The sequence below is a fragment of the Meriones unguiculatus genome, chromosome 4 (assembly GCF_030254825.1).
Source record: "Meriones unguiculatus strain TT.TT164.6M chromosome 4, Bangor_MerUng_6.1, whole genome shotgun sequence".
NCBI classification, from domain to species: Eukaryota; Metazoa; Chordata; class Mammalia; order Rodentia; family Muridae; genus Meriones; species Meriones unguiculatus.
Genome location: NC_083352.1, coordinates 9,496,573 through 9,512,207, shown reverse-complemented (window position 1 = coordinate 9,512,207; position 15,635 = coordinate 9,496,573). Strand labels below are relative to the sequence as shown.

Genomic DNA, 15,635 nt, shown 5'->3' with positions numbered 1-15,635 from the left:
TATTTGATACATGTCCTAGAATAGGATATTTTAGAGGAAATCCCATGGCCTGCAAGTGCGGTGTACTTCTTGCAGGAAGCAAACAGTTGGGTCTTGTTTTATAGTACAGGCTGCTAGTCTGTATCTCTTCATTAGAAAACTGGGATCATTGGTATCTCGGGTTATTACTAAAAGGAATGGGCCAAAAGGTGGCTAAGTGGATAAAGTGCTTTTTGTGTAGGACTGAGGACAAGAGTTTGGGTCCCTAGTTCTGCCTAAAAGCTAGAACTTGCAACCCCAGCATAGGTGTTAGGTTCTGAGACCAGAGGATCATAGGGGTTTTTAGCCAGCCAGTCTAGCTGAAACCATGAGCTCCAGGTTCAGTGAGAGGTCGTGTCTCACAAAAGAGGGGGAGAGTGATAGAGGAAGGCAGAAAGATACCTGATGTATACTTCTGGCTTCTGCTTGCAAACACAAACATGCACACTTACATGCTCACACACACACTCCTCTCGTTTTGTAGGATTTGTTTCCTAATACCCATTTGTTTCTCTAGTTTTCTAGAAAGAATTAGCAATCCTTTATATGTTCTCATCTTGTTTCTGTTTTCTTTGCAGCATTCCTTTAAATATTTTCTGCAGTGCTAGCACAGTAGTTATGGGTTTCTTTAGCTTGTGTTTATGATAGAATGTCTCTATTTTCCCTTTTGCTTGGAAACTAGCTTTACTGGATATGGTAATCTAGGTTGGCAGTTATATATTTTAGATCTTAAAGAAAATCATCCTATGCTTTCCTGGCTTTTAGAATTTCTGCTGAGAAATCTGCTGTTGATTTGATGAATTTGCCTTTATATGAGATTTCACACTTCGGTTGCATTACTCTTTAGGTCCAGAAATTTTACCTAGTTTTTTTTTTTTTTCTTTCTTTCTTTTTAAATTATTTTTGTAATATTTTTACTTCTTTTTATTAATTACCGTTCATTCACTTTGTATCCCACACCTGTAGGCCCCTCCCTCCTCCCTCCCAATACCACCCTCCCTCTGCTTTTTAAAATTTTATTTATTTATTATAATTTATTCGCTTTGTATCCCTGCTATAGACCCCTCCTTTATCCCCTCCCAATCCTGCCCATCACTCCCTCTTCTCCTCCGATGCCCCTTCCCAGTCCACTGATATGGGAGGTCCTTCTCCCCTTCCATCTGACCTTAGCTTATCAGGTCTCATCAGGACTGGATGCACTGTCTTCCTATGTGGCCTGGTAAGGCTGCCCCCGCCTCAGGGGGAGGTGATCAAAGAGCCAGCCACTGAGTTCATGTCTGAGAGAGACCCTGTTCCCCTTACTAGGGCACCACTTGGAGACTAAGCTGCCATGGGCTACATCTGTGTAGGGGCTCTACATTATTACCATGAATGGTCCTTGATTGGAATATCAATCTCAGAAAAGACCCCTGGGCCCAGTTTTGTTGTTGTTGTTTGTTTTTTGTTTTTTTGTTTTGTTTTGTTTTTTGTTTTTTGTTTTGGTTCTGTTGCTCTCCTTGTGGAGCTCCAGAACCCTCCAAGGTCTTTCATCTCCCCCTTTTTCCTAAGATTCCCTGAACTTTGCCTAAAGTTTGGCTATGAGTCTCAACATTTGCTTTAATACCCTGTTGGGTAGAGTCTTTCAGAGGCCCTCTGTGGTAGGCTCTTGTCCTGCTCCTGTTTTCTCCCTCTTCCATTGTCTATCCCATTTGCCTTTCTGAATGAGGATTGATCCTCTTACCCAGGGTCCTCCTTCTTGCTTAGCTTCTTTAGGGGTACAGATTTTAGTATGATTATCTTATAGATATTATATGTCTAATATCCACTTATAAGTGAGTATATACCATGTGTGGCTTTCTGTTTCTGGGATACCTCACTCAGGATGATCTTTTTTAATTACCACCATTTGCCTGCAAATTTCATGATTTTCCTATTTTTAATTGTTGAGTAGTATTCCATTGTGTAAATGCACCACAATTTCTGTATCCATTCCTCAACTGAGGGACATCTGTGCTGTTTCCAGATTCTAGCTATTAAGATTAAAGCTGCTATGAACATGGTTGGGCAAATGTCCTTGTTGTGTACTTGAGCATATTTTGGATATATGCCTAGGAGTGATATAGCTGGATCTTGAGGTAGCACTATTTCTAATTTTCTGAGAAAGCGCCAGACTGATTTCCAAAGTGGTTGTGCAAGTTTACATTCCCACCAGCAATGGAGGAGGGTTCCCCTTTCTCCACATTCTCTCCAGGATGTGTTGTCACTTGAGTTCTTGATCTTAGCCATTCTGATTAGTGTAAGGTGAAAACTCAGGGTGGTTTTGATTTGCATTTCCCTGGTGACTAAGAATATTGAGCATTTCTTTAAGTATTTCTCTTCCATTCAATATTCCTCTACTGAGAATTCTCTGTTTAGTTCTGTACCCCATTTTTTAATTGGGTTACTTGATTTGTTGCTGTTTAACTTCTTGAGTTCTTTATATATTCTGGATATTAGCCCTCTGTCAGATACAGGGTTGGTGAAGATCCTTTCCCAATCCATAGGTTGTCATTTTGTTCTGATGACAGTGTCCTTTGCTTTACAGAAGCATTTCAGTTTCATGAGGTCCCATTTATTGATTGTTAATCTTAGAGCCTGTGCTGTTGGTGTTCTGTTCAGGAAGTTGTCTCCTGTGCCAATGAGTTCAAGGCTCTTTGCTACTTTTTCTTCTAACAGGTTTAGTGTGTCTGGTTTTATATTGAGGTCTTTGATCCACTTGGACTTTAGTTTTGTGCAGGGTGATAAGTATGGATCTATTTGCATTTTTCTACATGTAGACATCCAATTAGACCAGCACCATTTGTTGAAGATGCTATCAAATCCACTACTTCTCCTGGGAGACAGGACTGGTCTAGGCTGAGGGGACCTCAGACTTCTGCCTTTTCCCCGATTCTGACAACTGTGATCACAGGGACTATAAAAGCTGGCTAGTTAAATGGCTAACTAGTGCTTACTACTACAGCTGGCTAACTCGTGCTCATCTTATGTCACATAAGCATGTTTTTTTGTTATACTTTAATAAAACTTAGTATTGCTTTTTTCAGTTCCTAACTAGGTTTTGGGGTTCACATTTGTTCACATAGAATATTATTTATCATAAACTGCAAGTTCTCATTTCCAAGGAAACAGATTTCTTACTAAGGAAAATTTTAACCAGAATTTTTGGTTTCATGATTATAGTGAAAATGCAAGTGATTCCATTATATGAAAAAGGTTTTAAGCTAAATTAACTACTGACCTCAGATGAAACATTGAGAGATTTATATGAGATGTTTGTCAGCTCAGAGACACATGTCAAATTGATTTAGCATGAAAATACATGTATTGCAGGCATGTTGGTGCTGTGTTTTTTCCAAGCACATTTTTTAAAAATTAACTATATGATGCCTCATTCAATACCATGTGTCAAATACATGAGTGTTGTTTTTTTATAAGGAGGACACTACAGAGGGATGGGCACGAGAAGACAGTCTCTCTTAGCTCAGGCCTGGAATCATCACTCACCCATTAATGACATTGGACAAATCCCTGGACTTCCATTCTGCAGCCTCTTGGGGTGGGTAGCAGACAGTCCCTTGTTATATTCTCAGGCTTGCCTGGGATGGAGCGTGCTGGCCAGGGTGCCAGGGTGATCTAGGGTGCTCATAAGCACGTGGGGTCTTCTCACCCTTGACACCTCTTTCATGGAATCACAGAGACATCAAAGCTGGTGTAATCCCCCAGACTCTCAAATCCACAGCAGAGCGCCTGCTGCTTTACTTTCCCACCAACTACAAAGTTTCTCAGCAGTCAAGGATTTGGAGGCTAATCCTCCTGCAGAGACATCTGCTTAGGACTGGAAGCCCTTCTCCCCAAGCACAGCCAGTGTGTATCATCAAGCATGCCCTCGCTCTCAGGGGAGGCCCATCTGTTTCCACCCGGAGAACAAATACTTTGTACAAATTTGGGTTTAGATTTAAGCACTCATATTGCTGTAGCCTGATGATGACTTGTACATGAAGCAAACCCCTAGTCATAGAGACTATTCCAGAAATAAAAATACACATGGGATTGGAAGCTGCGTTTTCAGATGTTGCAATTTGCAAAGGGCCTCAGTCATCACTGAGATCATGTTCTGGAATGACATTAAGGAAGACAGGTGCCTGTTGGGAGCACTGAGCTGTCTTCCCGGCACCGTGTTTCACATTTTATTCCTGCAAGTCTGACTGCAGCTACTGTTAGTGATGCCAGACCACCCAGCCATGGTAGAACAGTGATGGCAGAGATAGTGACAGCGAGCGAGTCATAACTTGTCCTAAGGTCTTCTTGCCTTTTAATTAAGCAAATAATTAATTTGTGTGTGTGCGTGCGTGCGTGTGTGTGTGTGTGTGTGTGTGTGCGTGCATACCATGGTGGTCAGGGTAAAAATTGTAGGAGTCAATGTGCATTTATTCATTTGAGATGATGCCTTTCCATAGGGAGAGAGATGGGTGCCAGAAGCATGCTTCTTCTACCTATATAGCCAGCACCCAAAAATCCATGTAAATGTACCTATGCTTGGTGTTCATGTCTGAGATTAACATGCAAGTTGAGTCGCAGAGAGGCATGAGAATGTGGAACTCAGTATCAGTCAGAGTGCACTTGAGAGCCTAATCTGGCTGGCTGGCTCACTGGAAGGGAAGGGGAGCACCCAGGGAAGAACCCTATGGTATTATAGTCTGGTCATTTACTGACAAGACAGATAGAGCTTACACATCGGGGATCGTAACCCCCGGAACCTTGTGGACTGAGCACATTCCACGAGAACGTGCTGCTTTCTAGTAAAAGCACTGGCCTCTCTCCTTCCTAAAAGCTCCAGGAGAATCACATATGAAGGTTTTGTTGTTGTTTTCCTACTTTGTGAGAGACTGAGGCTGAAAACAGCATCTGGCTGGTGCTCCCAAGGAATCCTGAGTCATCTCTCCCTCTTGGCCTGTCCCTTCTGTCATCTGTCTCCAGGGCGTGGTGAGCATATGAGACACCTGCCTCAGCCGTGGCCATAGACCTGCAGCAGTGCGCAGCCCTGTGTGGTCTCTCCTGAGCTCTTCAGAAGGTGAGGCCAGCAGCCAGCGCCAGCGCCATGCCATTCCCGGGGTTGTTTTGTCCTGAACTCAGTCTCCGGGCGTTCCCAGGGGGACCCTGAGATGACTTACCTATTGGGATTGCAGGTGCAGAACAGAGGTCACATCCACCCCACAGAAGCCACTGCCCACAGAAGTCCTTCCACCTCAGAGCCAGCTCCCACAGCCTAGCTCTCCTTCCACCTCAGAGCCAGCTCCCACAGCCTAGCTCTCCTTCCACCTCAGAGCCAGCTCCCACAGCCTAGTTCTCTGTGTGGGCCCAGTGTCTTCCAGGGATACCATGACTTCCAGAAAGTCATTTATCCCCACAACTGTCTTTGCTGCCTTCCTGTATCTCCCTGGACCCTCAGCTCAAACTTGGGTTTCTGGCCTTGTTGTGGAGACGGTTGCTGCTACCTTTTCCCTCCCCAGACTCAGCTATGCACTAGCTCTTCTTACAAGTCCTCTGTTGCACTGAGCTGCCAGTCTTCATCCCCTGCGCAGTCATACATACATATTCTGTAACTGAGGCATGAGGGGAGGTACCGACAAAGAGTGGTGAAGGGCATCTGACGCACCACGCCAGCCAGTGTCCAGGCTCAGTACGGCTGGAAGCTGACACTGGACAACAGAATGCCCGTCAGCGCAAGCTCCGCCCTCCTGACTTCCATGAGTGCTCGCTCAACATGTCCACCTTTAAATTCTATTTTAATTTGTTTGCATGGGAATGAAATTTCAAAATGGAATTTTGAGCTGGGTATGATGCTTTATATCTGTCAGGCCAGTGCTTGGGAGGCTGAGCAGGAGGATTGCTTTAGAGGCCAGCCTGGGTTACACAGCAAGAAACGTATTTAAAAAAAAAAGGCAAGTAAAAATATTAAACTAAAATGGTATTTTAAAATTAAACTAAAATTGAATTACCCAGCTGGACTCTCCCTGAGGTGAGCTTTTCACTCCTTTCCCATGGTGTATGATAATATCCTGTCCTAGTTTACACATGAGGGAGGGGACTCTCTGGAGATGGCTTCTGCAATCCTATTGGTGGTCTAGGGTCCAGGGAGCCATGAATAAAGCCACTTGGAGGATGGGATATGGGGCAGGTTCTGTGAGGCAGAGCTGGGGGGTGCTCAGTTAATGAGACAGAAGCTAAGAGAGGGGCCTAGAGAGGATGGTGGCCTCCCTGTCAGAAGGAGGGCACTCCACTACTTCCACTGACTCTAAAACTGAGCTAAAGAGTAAGTGTGAACATTTAAAAACGTTACAAAGTAATGTGGTACTGTTTTTGTTACTATGATAAAACACCCTGATAATAGCAACTTAAAGAAAGAACAGTTGGTTTTGGCTCTTAGGTCAATAATGGCCAGGGAGTCTAGGCAGCAGGGGCTGGCGCCGCTGGTCACATGGCATCCCTGAGCAGGAAAGAGAGAGCGATGCTTCTATATTGCCTCCTTGCTCGCTCCCTTTCTCCATTCACACAGTCCAGGACCCCATCTGGGGAATGGTGGAAGGCTTTCCCACCTCAATTAACACAAGATAATCTCCCAGAGGCCATCTCTTAGGTGGTGCTAGATTCTGTCAATCTGACAGTTAGCACTAGCCATCAGAGATTCACATGCCTGCTTGTGAAAGAACACTGACATGAATGTCTGGGAGAGTGTTCTTCTTAGAAAAGACAAGCATCCTCATCACTGTGGGGCCATGAGACCTAGACATCGTAAGAAGAAGCTGTGCAAGGGCTCATTGTATGGAGATGTCTTTTTCTTTTTTTCTTTTCTATTTTCACCAGTGTCATGAGCACGTGGAAGTATGAGGCAGATGTCAAGAATCATCATTGTTCTATTCAGCATGGGACAGTGCAGCCACACTCAGAGTGAGGCTTTCTCCTCAGTTGCAGCTGTTTCTGGAAACATCCTTAGAGTCACACCCAGACAAGTGTCTCCTCTGGGATCCTAGAGATCCAGTCAAGCTGATAGCACAGAGTCACCATTAAAGAGCATCTTCCCGAGAGATGGATTTTCTGGGAAGAGCAGTTTTCCTCCTTCATTGTAGCCATAGTGAATGAGTCCGATAAATGCTGTAAAGTCCTGCATCTTCCTGAACCCTGCTGCTCTCACCACAGGACAATATGTCACACATGAGCATCACAGGGCTCAGATGCTCTCAATTGGAAGAGACACTTATTCGGACAAGCATGTAATATCTGGTTTTTGGAAACCACCCTTTACTAACATAACACATAAGAAAATCTTGGGACCTTTTTTCAGCTCATTCAGTTCAGATGCTTACCGGGAAGCATCTCACGGCAGGTCTCTCAAGAGCCCTGGGTACACATTATCATCATGTGGGTTGGGTAGCCCAGCACAGCATTCCTTGGTGCCCTCCAAAGGAAACAGAGTTGGTATGTAGAAGTGACAGTGACACTTCAGGTTCATTACAACACTGTTCACGACAGCCAAGAAATAAAAACAAGCCAGTACCCATCGATGGGTGAGAGAACCAATCAAATGTGGAACAAATCCATAGTGGAATACTGATCAGCCCTGGCAAGGACAGAGTCCTGCCATCCATGTCGATGGAGACTAGCCCAGAGGATCCTGTAAAATGAACTGAACCAGGCACAGAACAAGCACCCCACGACGTCACACAAATGTGGACCCTTTATGCCTCCAAACCCAGCAGTACGAGAGAAATTCTTACACATTACTGAATTGGGCTGCCAACATGGGGTACATTCCTGGTCACCCCTGGACTACAGCTTTTGTGTGCTGACTCTGAGGAAACACTTCCCAGAAGACTGTACCTCAGTGATGCTGATATTTTCTTAATCACAGCTGATTCCTTAGTCCCATTCACCACTATCAATTGTCCCAGAAAACCAAAGGTTTCACTTTAATGATTATGAACTCTTGTTAGTCACAGCCAATTCTTCATTCCCAGATGACCAGAATCATACATGCTAAATGCAAAATAATTAACAACACCAATAGAGAATTTAAGGGCCTCTCAAACTTCTCCCTGAAACTTCATAAGCCAGGCTTCCACTGTCTGCTCTTCTTCTGCATTATATTCTAAGTTCCCACAATAACCCATTGAGCTTCAAACACCCAATGGCTTTTTTAGCACAAAGTACCAAAGTCCTTCCACAATCCTCCCTAAAGCATACCCAGGTCTGTCACAGCAATATCCCATGAATGTAATGCCAAATTCTGCCATAGTTAGGCTTCTATTATTGTGGTAAGTATCATGACAGAAAGCAACTTGGGGAGGAAAGGGACTATTTGACTTCCACAACACAGTTTTTTACCATAGAAGGATGTTGCGACAGAAAGTTAAGGCAGGAACCTAGAGGAAAGAACTGTAGAAGCCATAGAGAAATACTGCTTACCAGCTTGATGAGGGTAAGTCACTCAGTCTGCTATCTTATACAACCCAGGACCACTAGTCCATGGGTAACACTGCTTACTGATGTTCATTCTGGGGCCTCAATTTCTCCTTTTGTGAGAGGCCAGCCCTGGTCCCCACGTCAATCATTATCACGAAGATACGTCCACAGATAATCTGAAGAAGGCATTTCCCCAACTGAGGTTCTTCTTCCCAAATAACTAACTTTTGTCAAGTTGACAAAACAAACAAACAACAGGAACAAAACCTAACCAGCACCCATGAGGATGGACGCAGCTTGCGTTGAGATCTGCCGCCTGGAGAGGGCTCTTGGAGCATCTGCTTCTGCTTCAAGCCTTCAGGGCTGCACAGCCACACCTCCAGAGCTGACTCCCCCTCCTCTCGGCCCCCAGAGAGTCCACCTGTGCTTTTCCTCTACCTGTGACCCCTGCCCTTCACCCCACTCCAAACAGGAACCCTTCTGCTTCTTTGTTCCCAAAGCTTCCAGAACTGATTGTCCCCTATTCTCATGATGACCATACCGTTCTGTCCCTGAACAGTGTGGTGCGGCTTGAGAACAGTGACCTTTGGCTTACTGTGTGGCGCAGCCAAGTCATATGTGGATATATGACTAGAGAGATGGAAGCAGAGGGGAAGAGACGCTCACACCGGCTGTGCTCCTGTAGTTCCGTGCACAGCAGCTCAACCGCTGAGACAAGGAAATGGCCCTTGATGGCTGAACCATCAAGGAACACAGGGTAGTCCAGACACCGTGGGACATCACTCAGCTCTAAATATGAAATCCTGCCATGTGTTATGACAGGATGGTCTTATGCTGAGTGAAATAAGCCAGTTGCTGAAAGACAAACACAGCGTGATTCTACATACTGAAGCCCTCAGTGTAGGATGGTGGGTCATGGGGCTGTTGAATGGGTTTCAGTTTCAGTTTGGGACGAGTGGTCATCTCTATAGACACACAGTTGCACACATGAGTGTCTCATGCCCTAAACTCTACAACGACGATTGGAAGAGCAGTTAGTCCTGTTCCATGTCTGACATCATGAGGTATAGCCCAGCATGCATAACACACTCAGCGTGACAACTCCAGCTTCAGCCCTCGGCGTGACTCTCTGGGATCTGAGATAAGCTAGCTCTCCTCAGCCCAGGCAAGGACCCAGCTCCCCACTTTCCTGAGCTCCACACCCAGCTAGGTTCCTGTACTGAAACTGGGTTTCTTGATGTTCTGCATCCATATCTGTCCCTGGGGGTCAATGCACCAACTCACAAGCTCCTGCTGCCTGGAAAACTGGCCCCCTGGGAAAATTTCCACCTGTTTTGTCTGTCACAAGGAAGAAGGGAAATTGCTGCCACAATTGCCACTTCTGGTCTCAGTGAGAAAAACTATGTGTATCTGATGTTCTGCTGGCAGGCTCTGGAGACCCCCGATGCTGTGAGTTTCCAGGCTGTTGCAGACTTAGGCACCCATTCTATAAGTGTGAATTGAAAAGCAAGCTGAGCTGGGCGCAGTGGCCCATACTTCTAATCCCAGCACTCAGGGAGGCAGAGGCAAGCGGATATGTGTGAGTTTGAGGCCAGCCCAGTTTACAAAGTGAGTCTGGGACATCCAAAGCTACACAGAGAAACCCTGTCTTGAAAAACCAAAATAGTAAAAAAATTAAAAAAGAAAGAGAAAGAAAGAAAGAAAAGCAAGCTGTTGTTTTGGAATGTGGAAGGGACATAGCTTTTCCTTAAAATAAACCATAGTTAATGCAAAGAGGGCTCCTTGCATATCTGGTATTACTTTATGCCACTTAGACAAGCAACAGAGTCCTTTCATGTGGGGGCCTGAAGAACTCTAAGTCCCCATTGAAAGATTTGACTGGATCGGGTATGGCAGCTCAAGTCTGTAAGTCCCAGCACCCTGAAGCTTGGGGCAGGAGGACCACTGTGTGCTTCAGGGCAGCTGTAGTATGGAACTTTCTCGAACGAACAAAAACAAACAATCAAGTTGGGGCTAACTCCACGACCTATTTGTGTATTATAGCAGCCTGTGGTTTGGAGTCATTCAGGGAACGTGGCCCTGCAGGTTTGCAAGTAGAGTGTGAAGTATATCAGGACTCAGAGCTACACGGGGCTTCTTAGTCTGATTGAAACCGATGTCGGATTTACTCAACTTTCTGCATCTCAGACAGTGGTGATTGCCCTGATGAGTATAAGGATAGCTCCCTGTCAACTGAACAGCCACTCAGAGTGGCATCAGCCCCTTGTGTCTGCAGTGGCATCAAATGATATTTCCACACGAGCCCAATGTGAGCCCTTGGGGATATGGAGCAACAAAGGGGGGGGGAGAGGAAGAGGGAGAGGGAGAGAGAGAAAGAAAATTCCTGATTAACTAGCATCTGCCTCAGACTGCACTGTGCTGGTCCATGAGCATCAGCTACCTCCAGTGACGAGTGGAGCTGCTGGCTTCCCTTGAGCAAATGTGGAGGGGGGAGGGTTTTCTGCACGTGGCTCCCACATTTTCATGTCTTTAACTCATCATGAGGGTCCAGGAAACCTTTTTCTCATAAGAGATTCACAAGCTATTTGCTATTTTTGTGAAAATATCAGCACGGCTTCTTGCTCGTCACGGGCCCCGCCTCTCAGGCCAGATGTGTTCAGCAGGTTTAGCTCCCCAGTGATGGGTGTGAGAAACTGCGTGGGACTCTGAGCAGTCATTGCACCCCATACGCCCACCCTGCCAGCCACTTTACTTTACCTATGTCCTCTTCTGCTGGACCTGGGAAGCCGAGGCCCGGCTGGGCCAAGTCTCCTCCTTCTTCCTCTGCAAGACACAAGTGAAGGAAGGCACGCTCATTATTGTTCTGGCGAGGCTGCAGTCATTACCTGTGCTGACACTTGACAGACAGAGACACTCTTCTGCTTCTTCTCATGACACTGCTCAGAGCTCCGTTTTGTACTGACAAGCTCAGAGCAACTGTCACTTTCTGTAACAGCCCCAATATCCCACATGTGCCTCACTCATTCTTTGAGGTTCCTGCAGAGACAGCTTTTGCAAACACAGCTTAGCCTCCCCGGATGACTTCGTATGTATTTGATCTTGTTACCATCAGTATAGGCAGCTGAGATGTCCTGACTGTTGTTGGCCTGGCTTCCCTGTACCAGTCAAGGTCCAAGGAATCTGAGTCACCCCCAACGAGAACCCCCAACTCCAGAGATGATAGTTGCATTCACGCTCCATTCTTCCATGTTCAAGGTCTGCTGTGTCTGCTTTAATGCTTACTGTGTGTTCATTCTGGGTGGGTTTTTCTGGGCCTCAATTTCTCCTTTTGTGTGAGGCCAGCCCTGGTCCCCACTTGTTTTCAGTTGCTTTCTCTGTCTGGTGGAATGAGATACTGCTGTGTGAGCATGGATCACTACATGATTATGACACCAGTATCATTTCAACTCTCTTCCCTCCTTCTATGTGGATACTGGGTGGGAAGGGGAATAGATATGTGTTCTTACCCAACCAGACCCTGGCGAGCTGGACTGGGTGTCTGGACCCCTCCTCTACTTCTGCACAGCACTGCAGGGTCTGGTTTCAGGAGCTGGGATGCATCCACATGAGCTGCATTCAGGACCTAGGGTAGCTGCCATGCATTGCTATGTGGCTGGCAATGTGCCATACTCATCTGAATGTTGGAGATGCATCCCAGACATATCTCCTGCACCATATTATGTACCTATAATTGTGTCTCTACACATGGGTGTGCATCAAAACTATGGCATCATGTACACACAGAGGTATCCACCAACATTTCACCACTCTGACATACATCTATGGATATGCTTGCATTTTGAGATTCAGTATTTGTGTGTTCATGGTGGGGGGCTTCCAACACTAATGGAAGACTCTAAGAATGGGCACACATTTCCTCTGGCATTGAACACCCCTATTTATGCTGTAGTCTAAACAGGATCCATACAGGAATCACATCACATATCACAGTGCATACTCCACTATCACCACCCCTGAGCCAGCACATCACCACTTAAGGAAGTCAGGGTAAGAAAGAGAGAGGTTTGTCACAGAAGATGCTAAGGACCATGCTAGAGTATCCCGGCATAAAAGCAAACTTAAGTTCCTATTATGGGCTCTCCTTGACACTGAGAAAATACAGGTGTGCAATAACCACCCACTGAGTTCAGGTTCGGTGTTTCATTAAGGTAGTTTCCTGCAGCCTTGAGGTATCTGATGTGTAGGTCTTCTGCCTGGCCACCAGCACTTTCTATGTACTTTACCATGTTCCCCCACTAGCAGACAGACATGCCTGTTAGGGAGGTGGTGGGTCCTGAGGTCACACTAGGGACTAGGAACCCAGAGCTAGTTTTATCCATGTATAGTCTCCCTGGAGACAAGTGCTGTATAGCACTCTCTCAAAGCCAGAAGGAACTCTGCAACAGACCTGTGGTCTCAGCTCTCACATCTTCCCTCTTCTTAACACACACACATGCAAAGAAAGAGTTTCAACACAAAGGATTTGAATGTGAGCCAATAGAACATTGTAGAGTGCTTAGCTAGCGATGGTACCCAGGGAATAGGGAGAGAGCACAGAAGGGACAACAAGGCTGCAGACTGATGACACCATCATGTTGGTATCATGGCTCATAGCACTCAAGGGGGAGAGCAACTGTTCACTCTGAGAATGATATCCCAAGGATGGTGGGTAGATGCATTTTATGATCAGCCCTGAGTTTTAGGCACAGGAGTGACTGTATAATTTACTTTGGCCCTTGTTCAGATTATGTTAATAGAAAGCCTTAGTCTGTTGGCCAACTAAGGCATTGGTGTAAAAGCACTCCACAGTGGAAGGTGAGCATATGGAAGGTCTTAGTGTTTGTCACCTCATAGTTGACAAGAGTTTACCTTGTTGTAGATATGACATGGCCCTTCCTTGTCCAACCGGGCTTTGGATTTTCCAGGTTTATTTCTATCATATTCCTATTCCAAGTCCCCGATCTGTGTAGATAAATGTCCTACTCAGACTGAAGGCCATAGCTGAGACAGATGAGTGTCCTTGTCCTTTTCATCACACAGTTCCAGTGTCTGTACATGGGCTAGGGGTGGGATGAATGACTGATACACAAAAGATGCAAAGGGCTGTCAAGTTAAATGACCATTCTAATTTAATTCGGGATCCCATATCTGCCCCATTATGGGCTTAAAGACATGTGAACGCTGACTGATCAGCAGCTCTCTCTCTCTCTCTCTCTCTCTCTCTCTGTGTGTCTGTCTGTCTGTCTCTTTCTGTACATGTCTGTGTATCTCTGTCTATCTTTATACTTAATAAAAAATTCCACTTCTCTCCAGCTTTAATGAAAAGGTGAACTGTGCAATCTAAGAAACAGGCTATGGCTGGGGTAGAAGAACAATAGTGCCATTAGCCAGGCTCTCAGACATTCTGAATCTGGGTAATTGCAAGCATCCTTGACCCAGCCCCTCCATCTTTCCATGTTCAAGGCGGATAGATCTTGGGCAGGGAGAGCTGTGAGACTGTGTGTGAGATTAATCAGTGCTACAAAATTAATAGTGCCTATGTCTGACACCATACTCAATTTCCATCACATTCTTAGCAAAAATAGGAAAGTGTTCTCTCCTGAGAGTTCTAAAACCTGTCCACTCATCCATGTGAGCACATCCAAGGCCTCTGACCTCCCTGGACACTCATCACTGTCCTGGCTCTTTGAGTTTTCTCTTTTCACATTTCTCCCTCATATTGGTTCCTAGCTCAGTTTACTTTATGACTCATTTTTTCTTTCACACCAGAACTTAATGCTGGGTGTGCTTAGAAGAATGTGACCAGAGACTTTCTGTGACCAGAGTCTCGGTGTGGGAACAGGACTTTCTCAAGTTCTGTGTCACAGTCCCTCTTCCAAAGTTCAACCTTCCATCTCTGTGAAAAGTGCTTCTCTCAGACACTCGAGCAGGAAGGAACTGTGGTCAAGGTGTTTCAAGAGCAGTCAGATAGCAAAAGAGAGGCTTAGTGACACAGTTCAATGAGCATGTCACTTATTCTCTTCTCTTTGAACACAAGATATGGGTGAGTTTTCTCACTGCCCTGAAGCCTCCTGGACGTTGACAGGTAAAGGCTCTCCTGTCCTGCTAAGTTCTCAAGGTTCCCACAGAACGCTGACACAATTTGAGGCTTCATCTAACAAGGTGCAGCTCAGTCTGGCACCACAGGAGCACACCATGCTGGCTTTGCCTTCACACGAGATGAGCTGTGCAGCTGTCCCAGCCACTCACACTCTCTGGAAGGTGGACAAAGACAGTGCATGCTTGAGCAGTGTCCTTGAGCCGCTGGAACCACATAGTCGTATCACTGAAGTTTCCAGTGAAAAAGATGCAGATCAGCGTGGTTAAGCTTACCCTGTAGGGACACACAGTCATTGCTTCTATACCCTGCCTTCTCCTCTCTCATCGTCAGGAGTCTCAGGATGCTGTCAGTAATGCCAGTGCAGCAGCATCTGGAGAGTCCGTGGTAACTGAGGACTGAGGGGACACAAATTAAAATCTTCTGATGAAATGGCAGAAGGTGTTAGAGAAATGCCTGGGAATACACAGGTGACAGGTGGCCCAGGAGATCTCTTCTAAGAATGGGGCCAGATTCTCATGAGGCAGTGTATAATGCCTGTATCCAGGCATCTCTGGGAAGGTGGTGTAGATGGCATTTTACCACTGGGGACAGCATGTCACCTGTGTCCAAGTGTTTCTGGGAAGACGGTGAAGGTGTCACTGTAGCTTCTCTGTGGACAGCAGAGGGTAGAGTCAACTCGAGGAGGAGGAATTGTTTCACCCAGGCAGAGGGCGGAGTCAGCTCACGTAAAGGAGCTAAGTCAACCCAGGTAGAGGGCGTGTCAGCTGAGGGACAGGGCAGACTCAGATGAAGGCTCCTGGCTTCTCTTTGTTTCCAGAGGGTAAGAGCTCAGTACCTTGATGTCTTCCCTGCTGGTACAGCCTACCACACCCCTCAATCTGTCACATTCTCTGGCTGCCGAGGACATTGTGATGGCTTTTCTGAGGAACCTTCCCTTCTGTTTCCTTACAGGGTAGCGATGGGAGTAGGTCAGCATTCTGCCTGTCAACCATGCAAACAA

At 46.0% G+C, this 15,635-nt stretch overlaps 1 protein-coding gene across 5 annotated transcripts in view; it reads right to left on the bottom strand.

The window, feature by feature from the left end:
* Positions 1-15,635, bottom strand: part of Dlgap2 (DLG associated protein 2) — a 715,977-nt gene that overhangs the window by 138,225 nt on the left and 562,117 nt on the right. For all 5 annotated transcript variants that reach the window (XM_060381432.1, XM_060381433.1, XM_060381435.1 and 2 more), the window contains one exon: positions 11,254-11,319. In XM_060381432.1, coding sequence (XP_060237415.1) covers positions 11,254-11,319 — 66 coding nt within the window. The remainder of the gene's footprint in view (positions 1-11,253; positions 11,320-15,635) is intronic.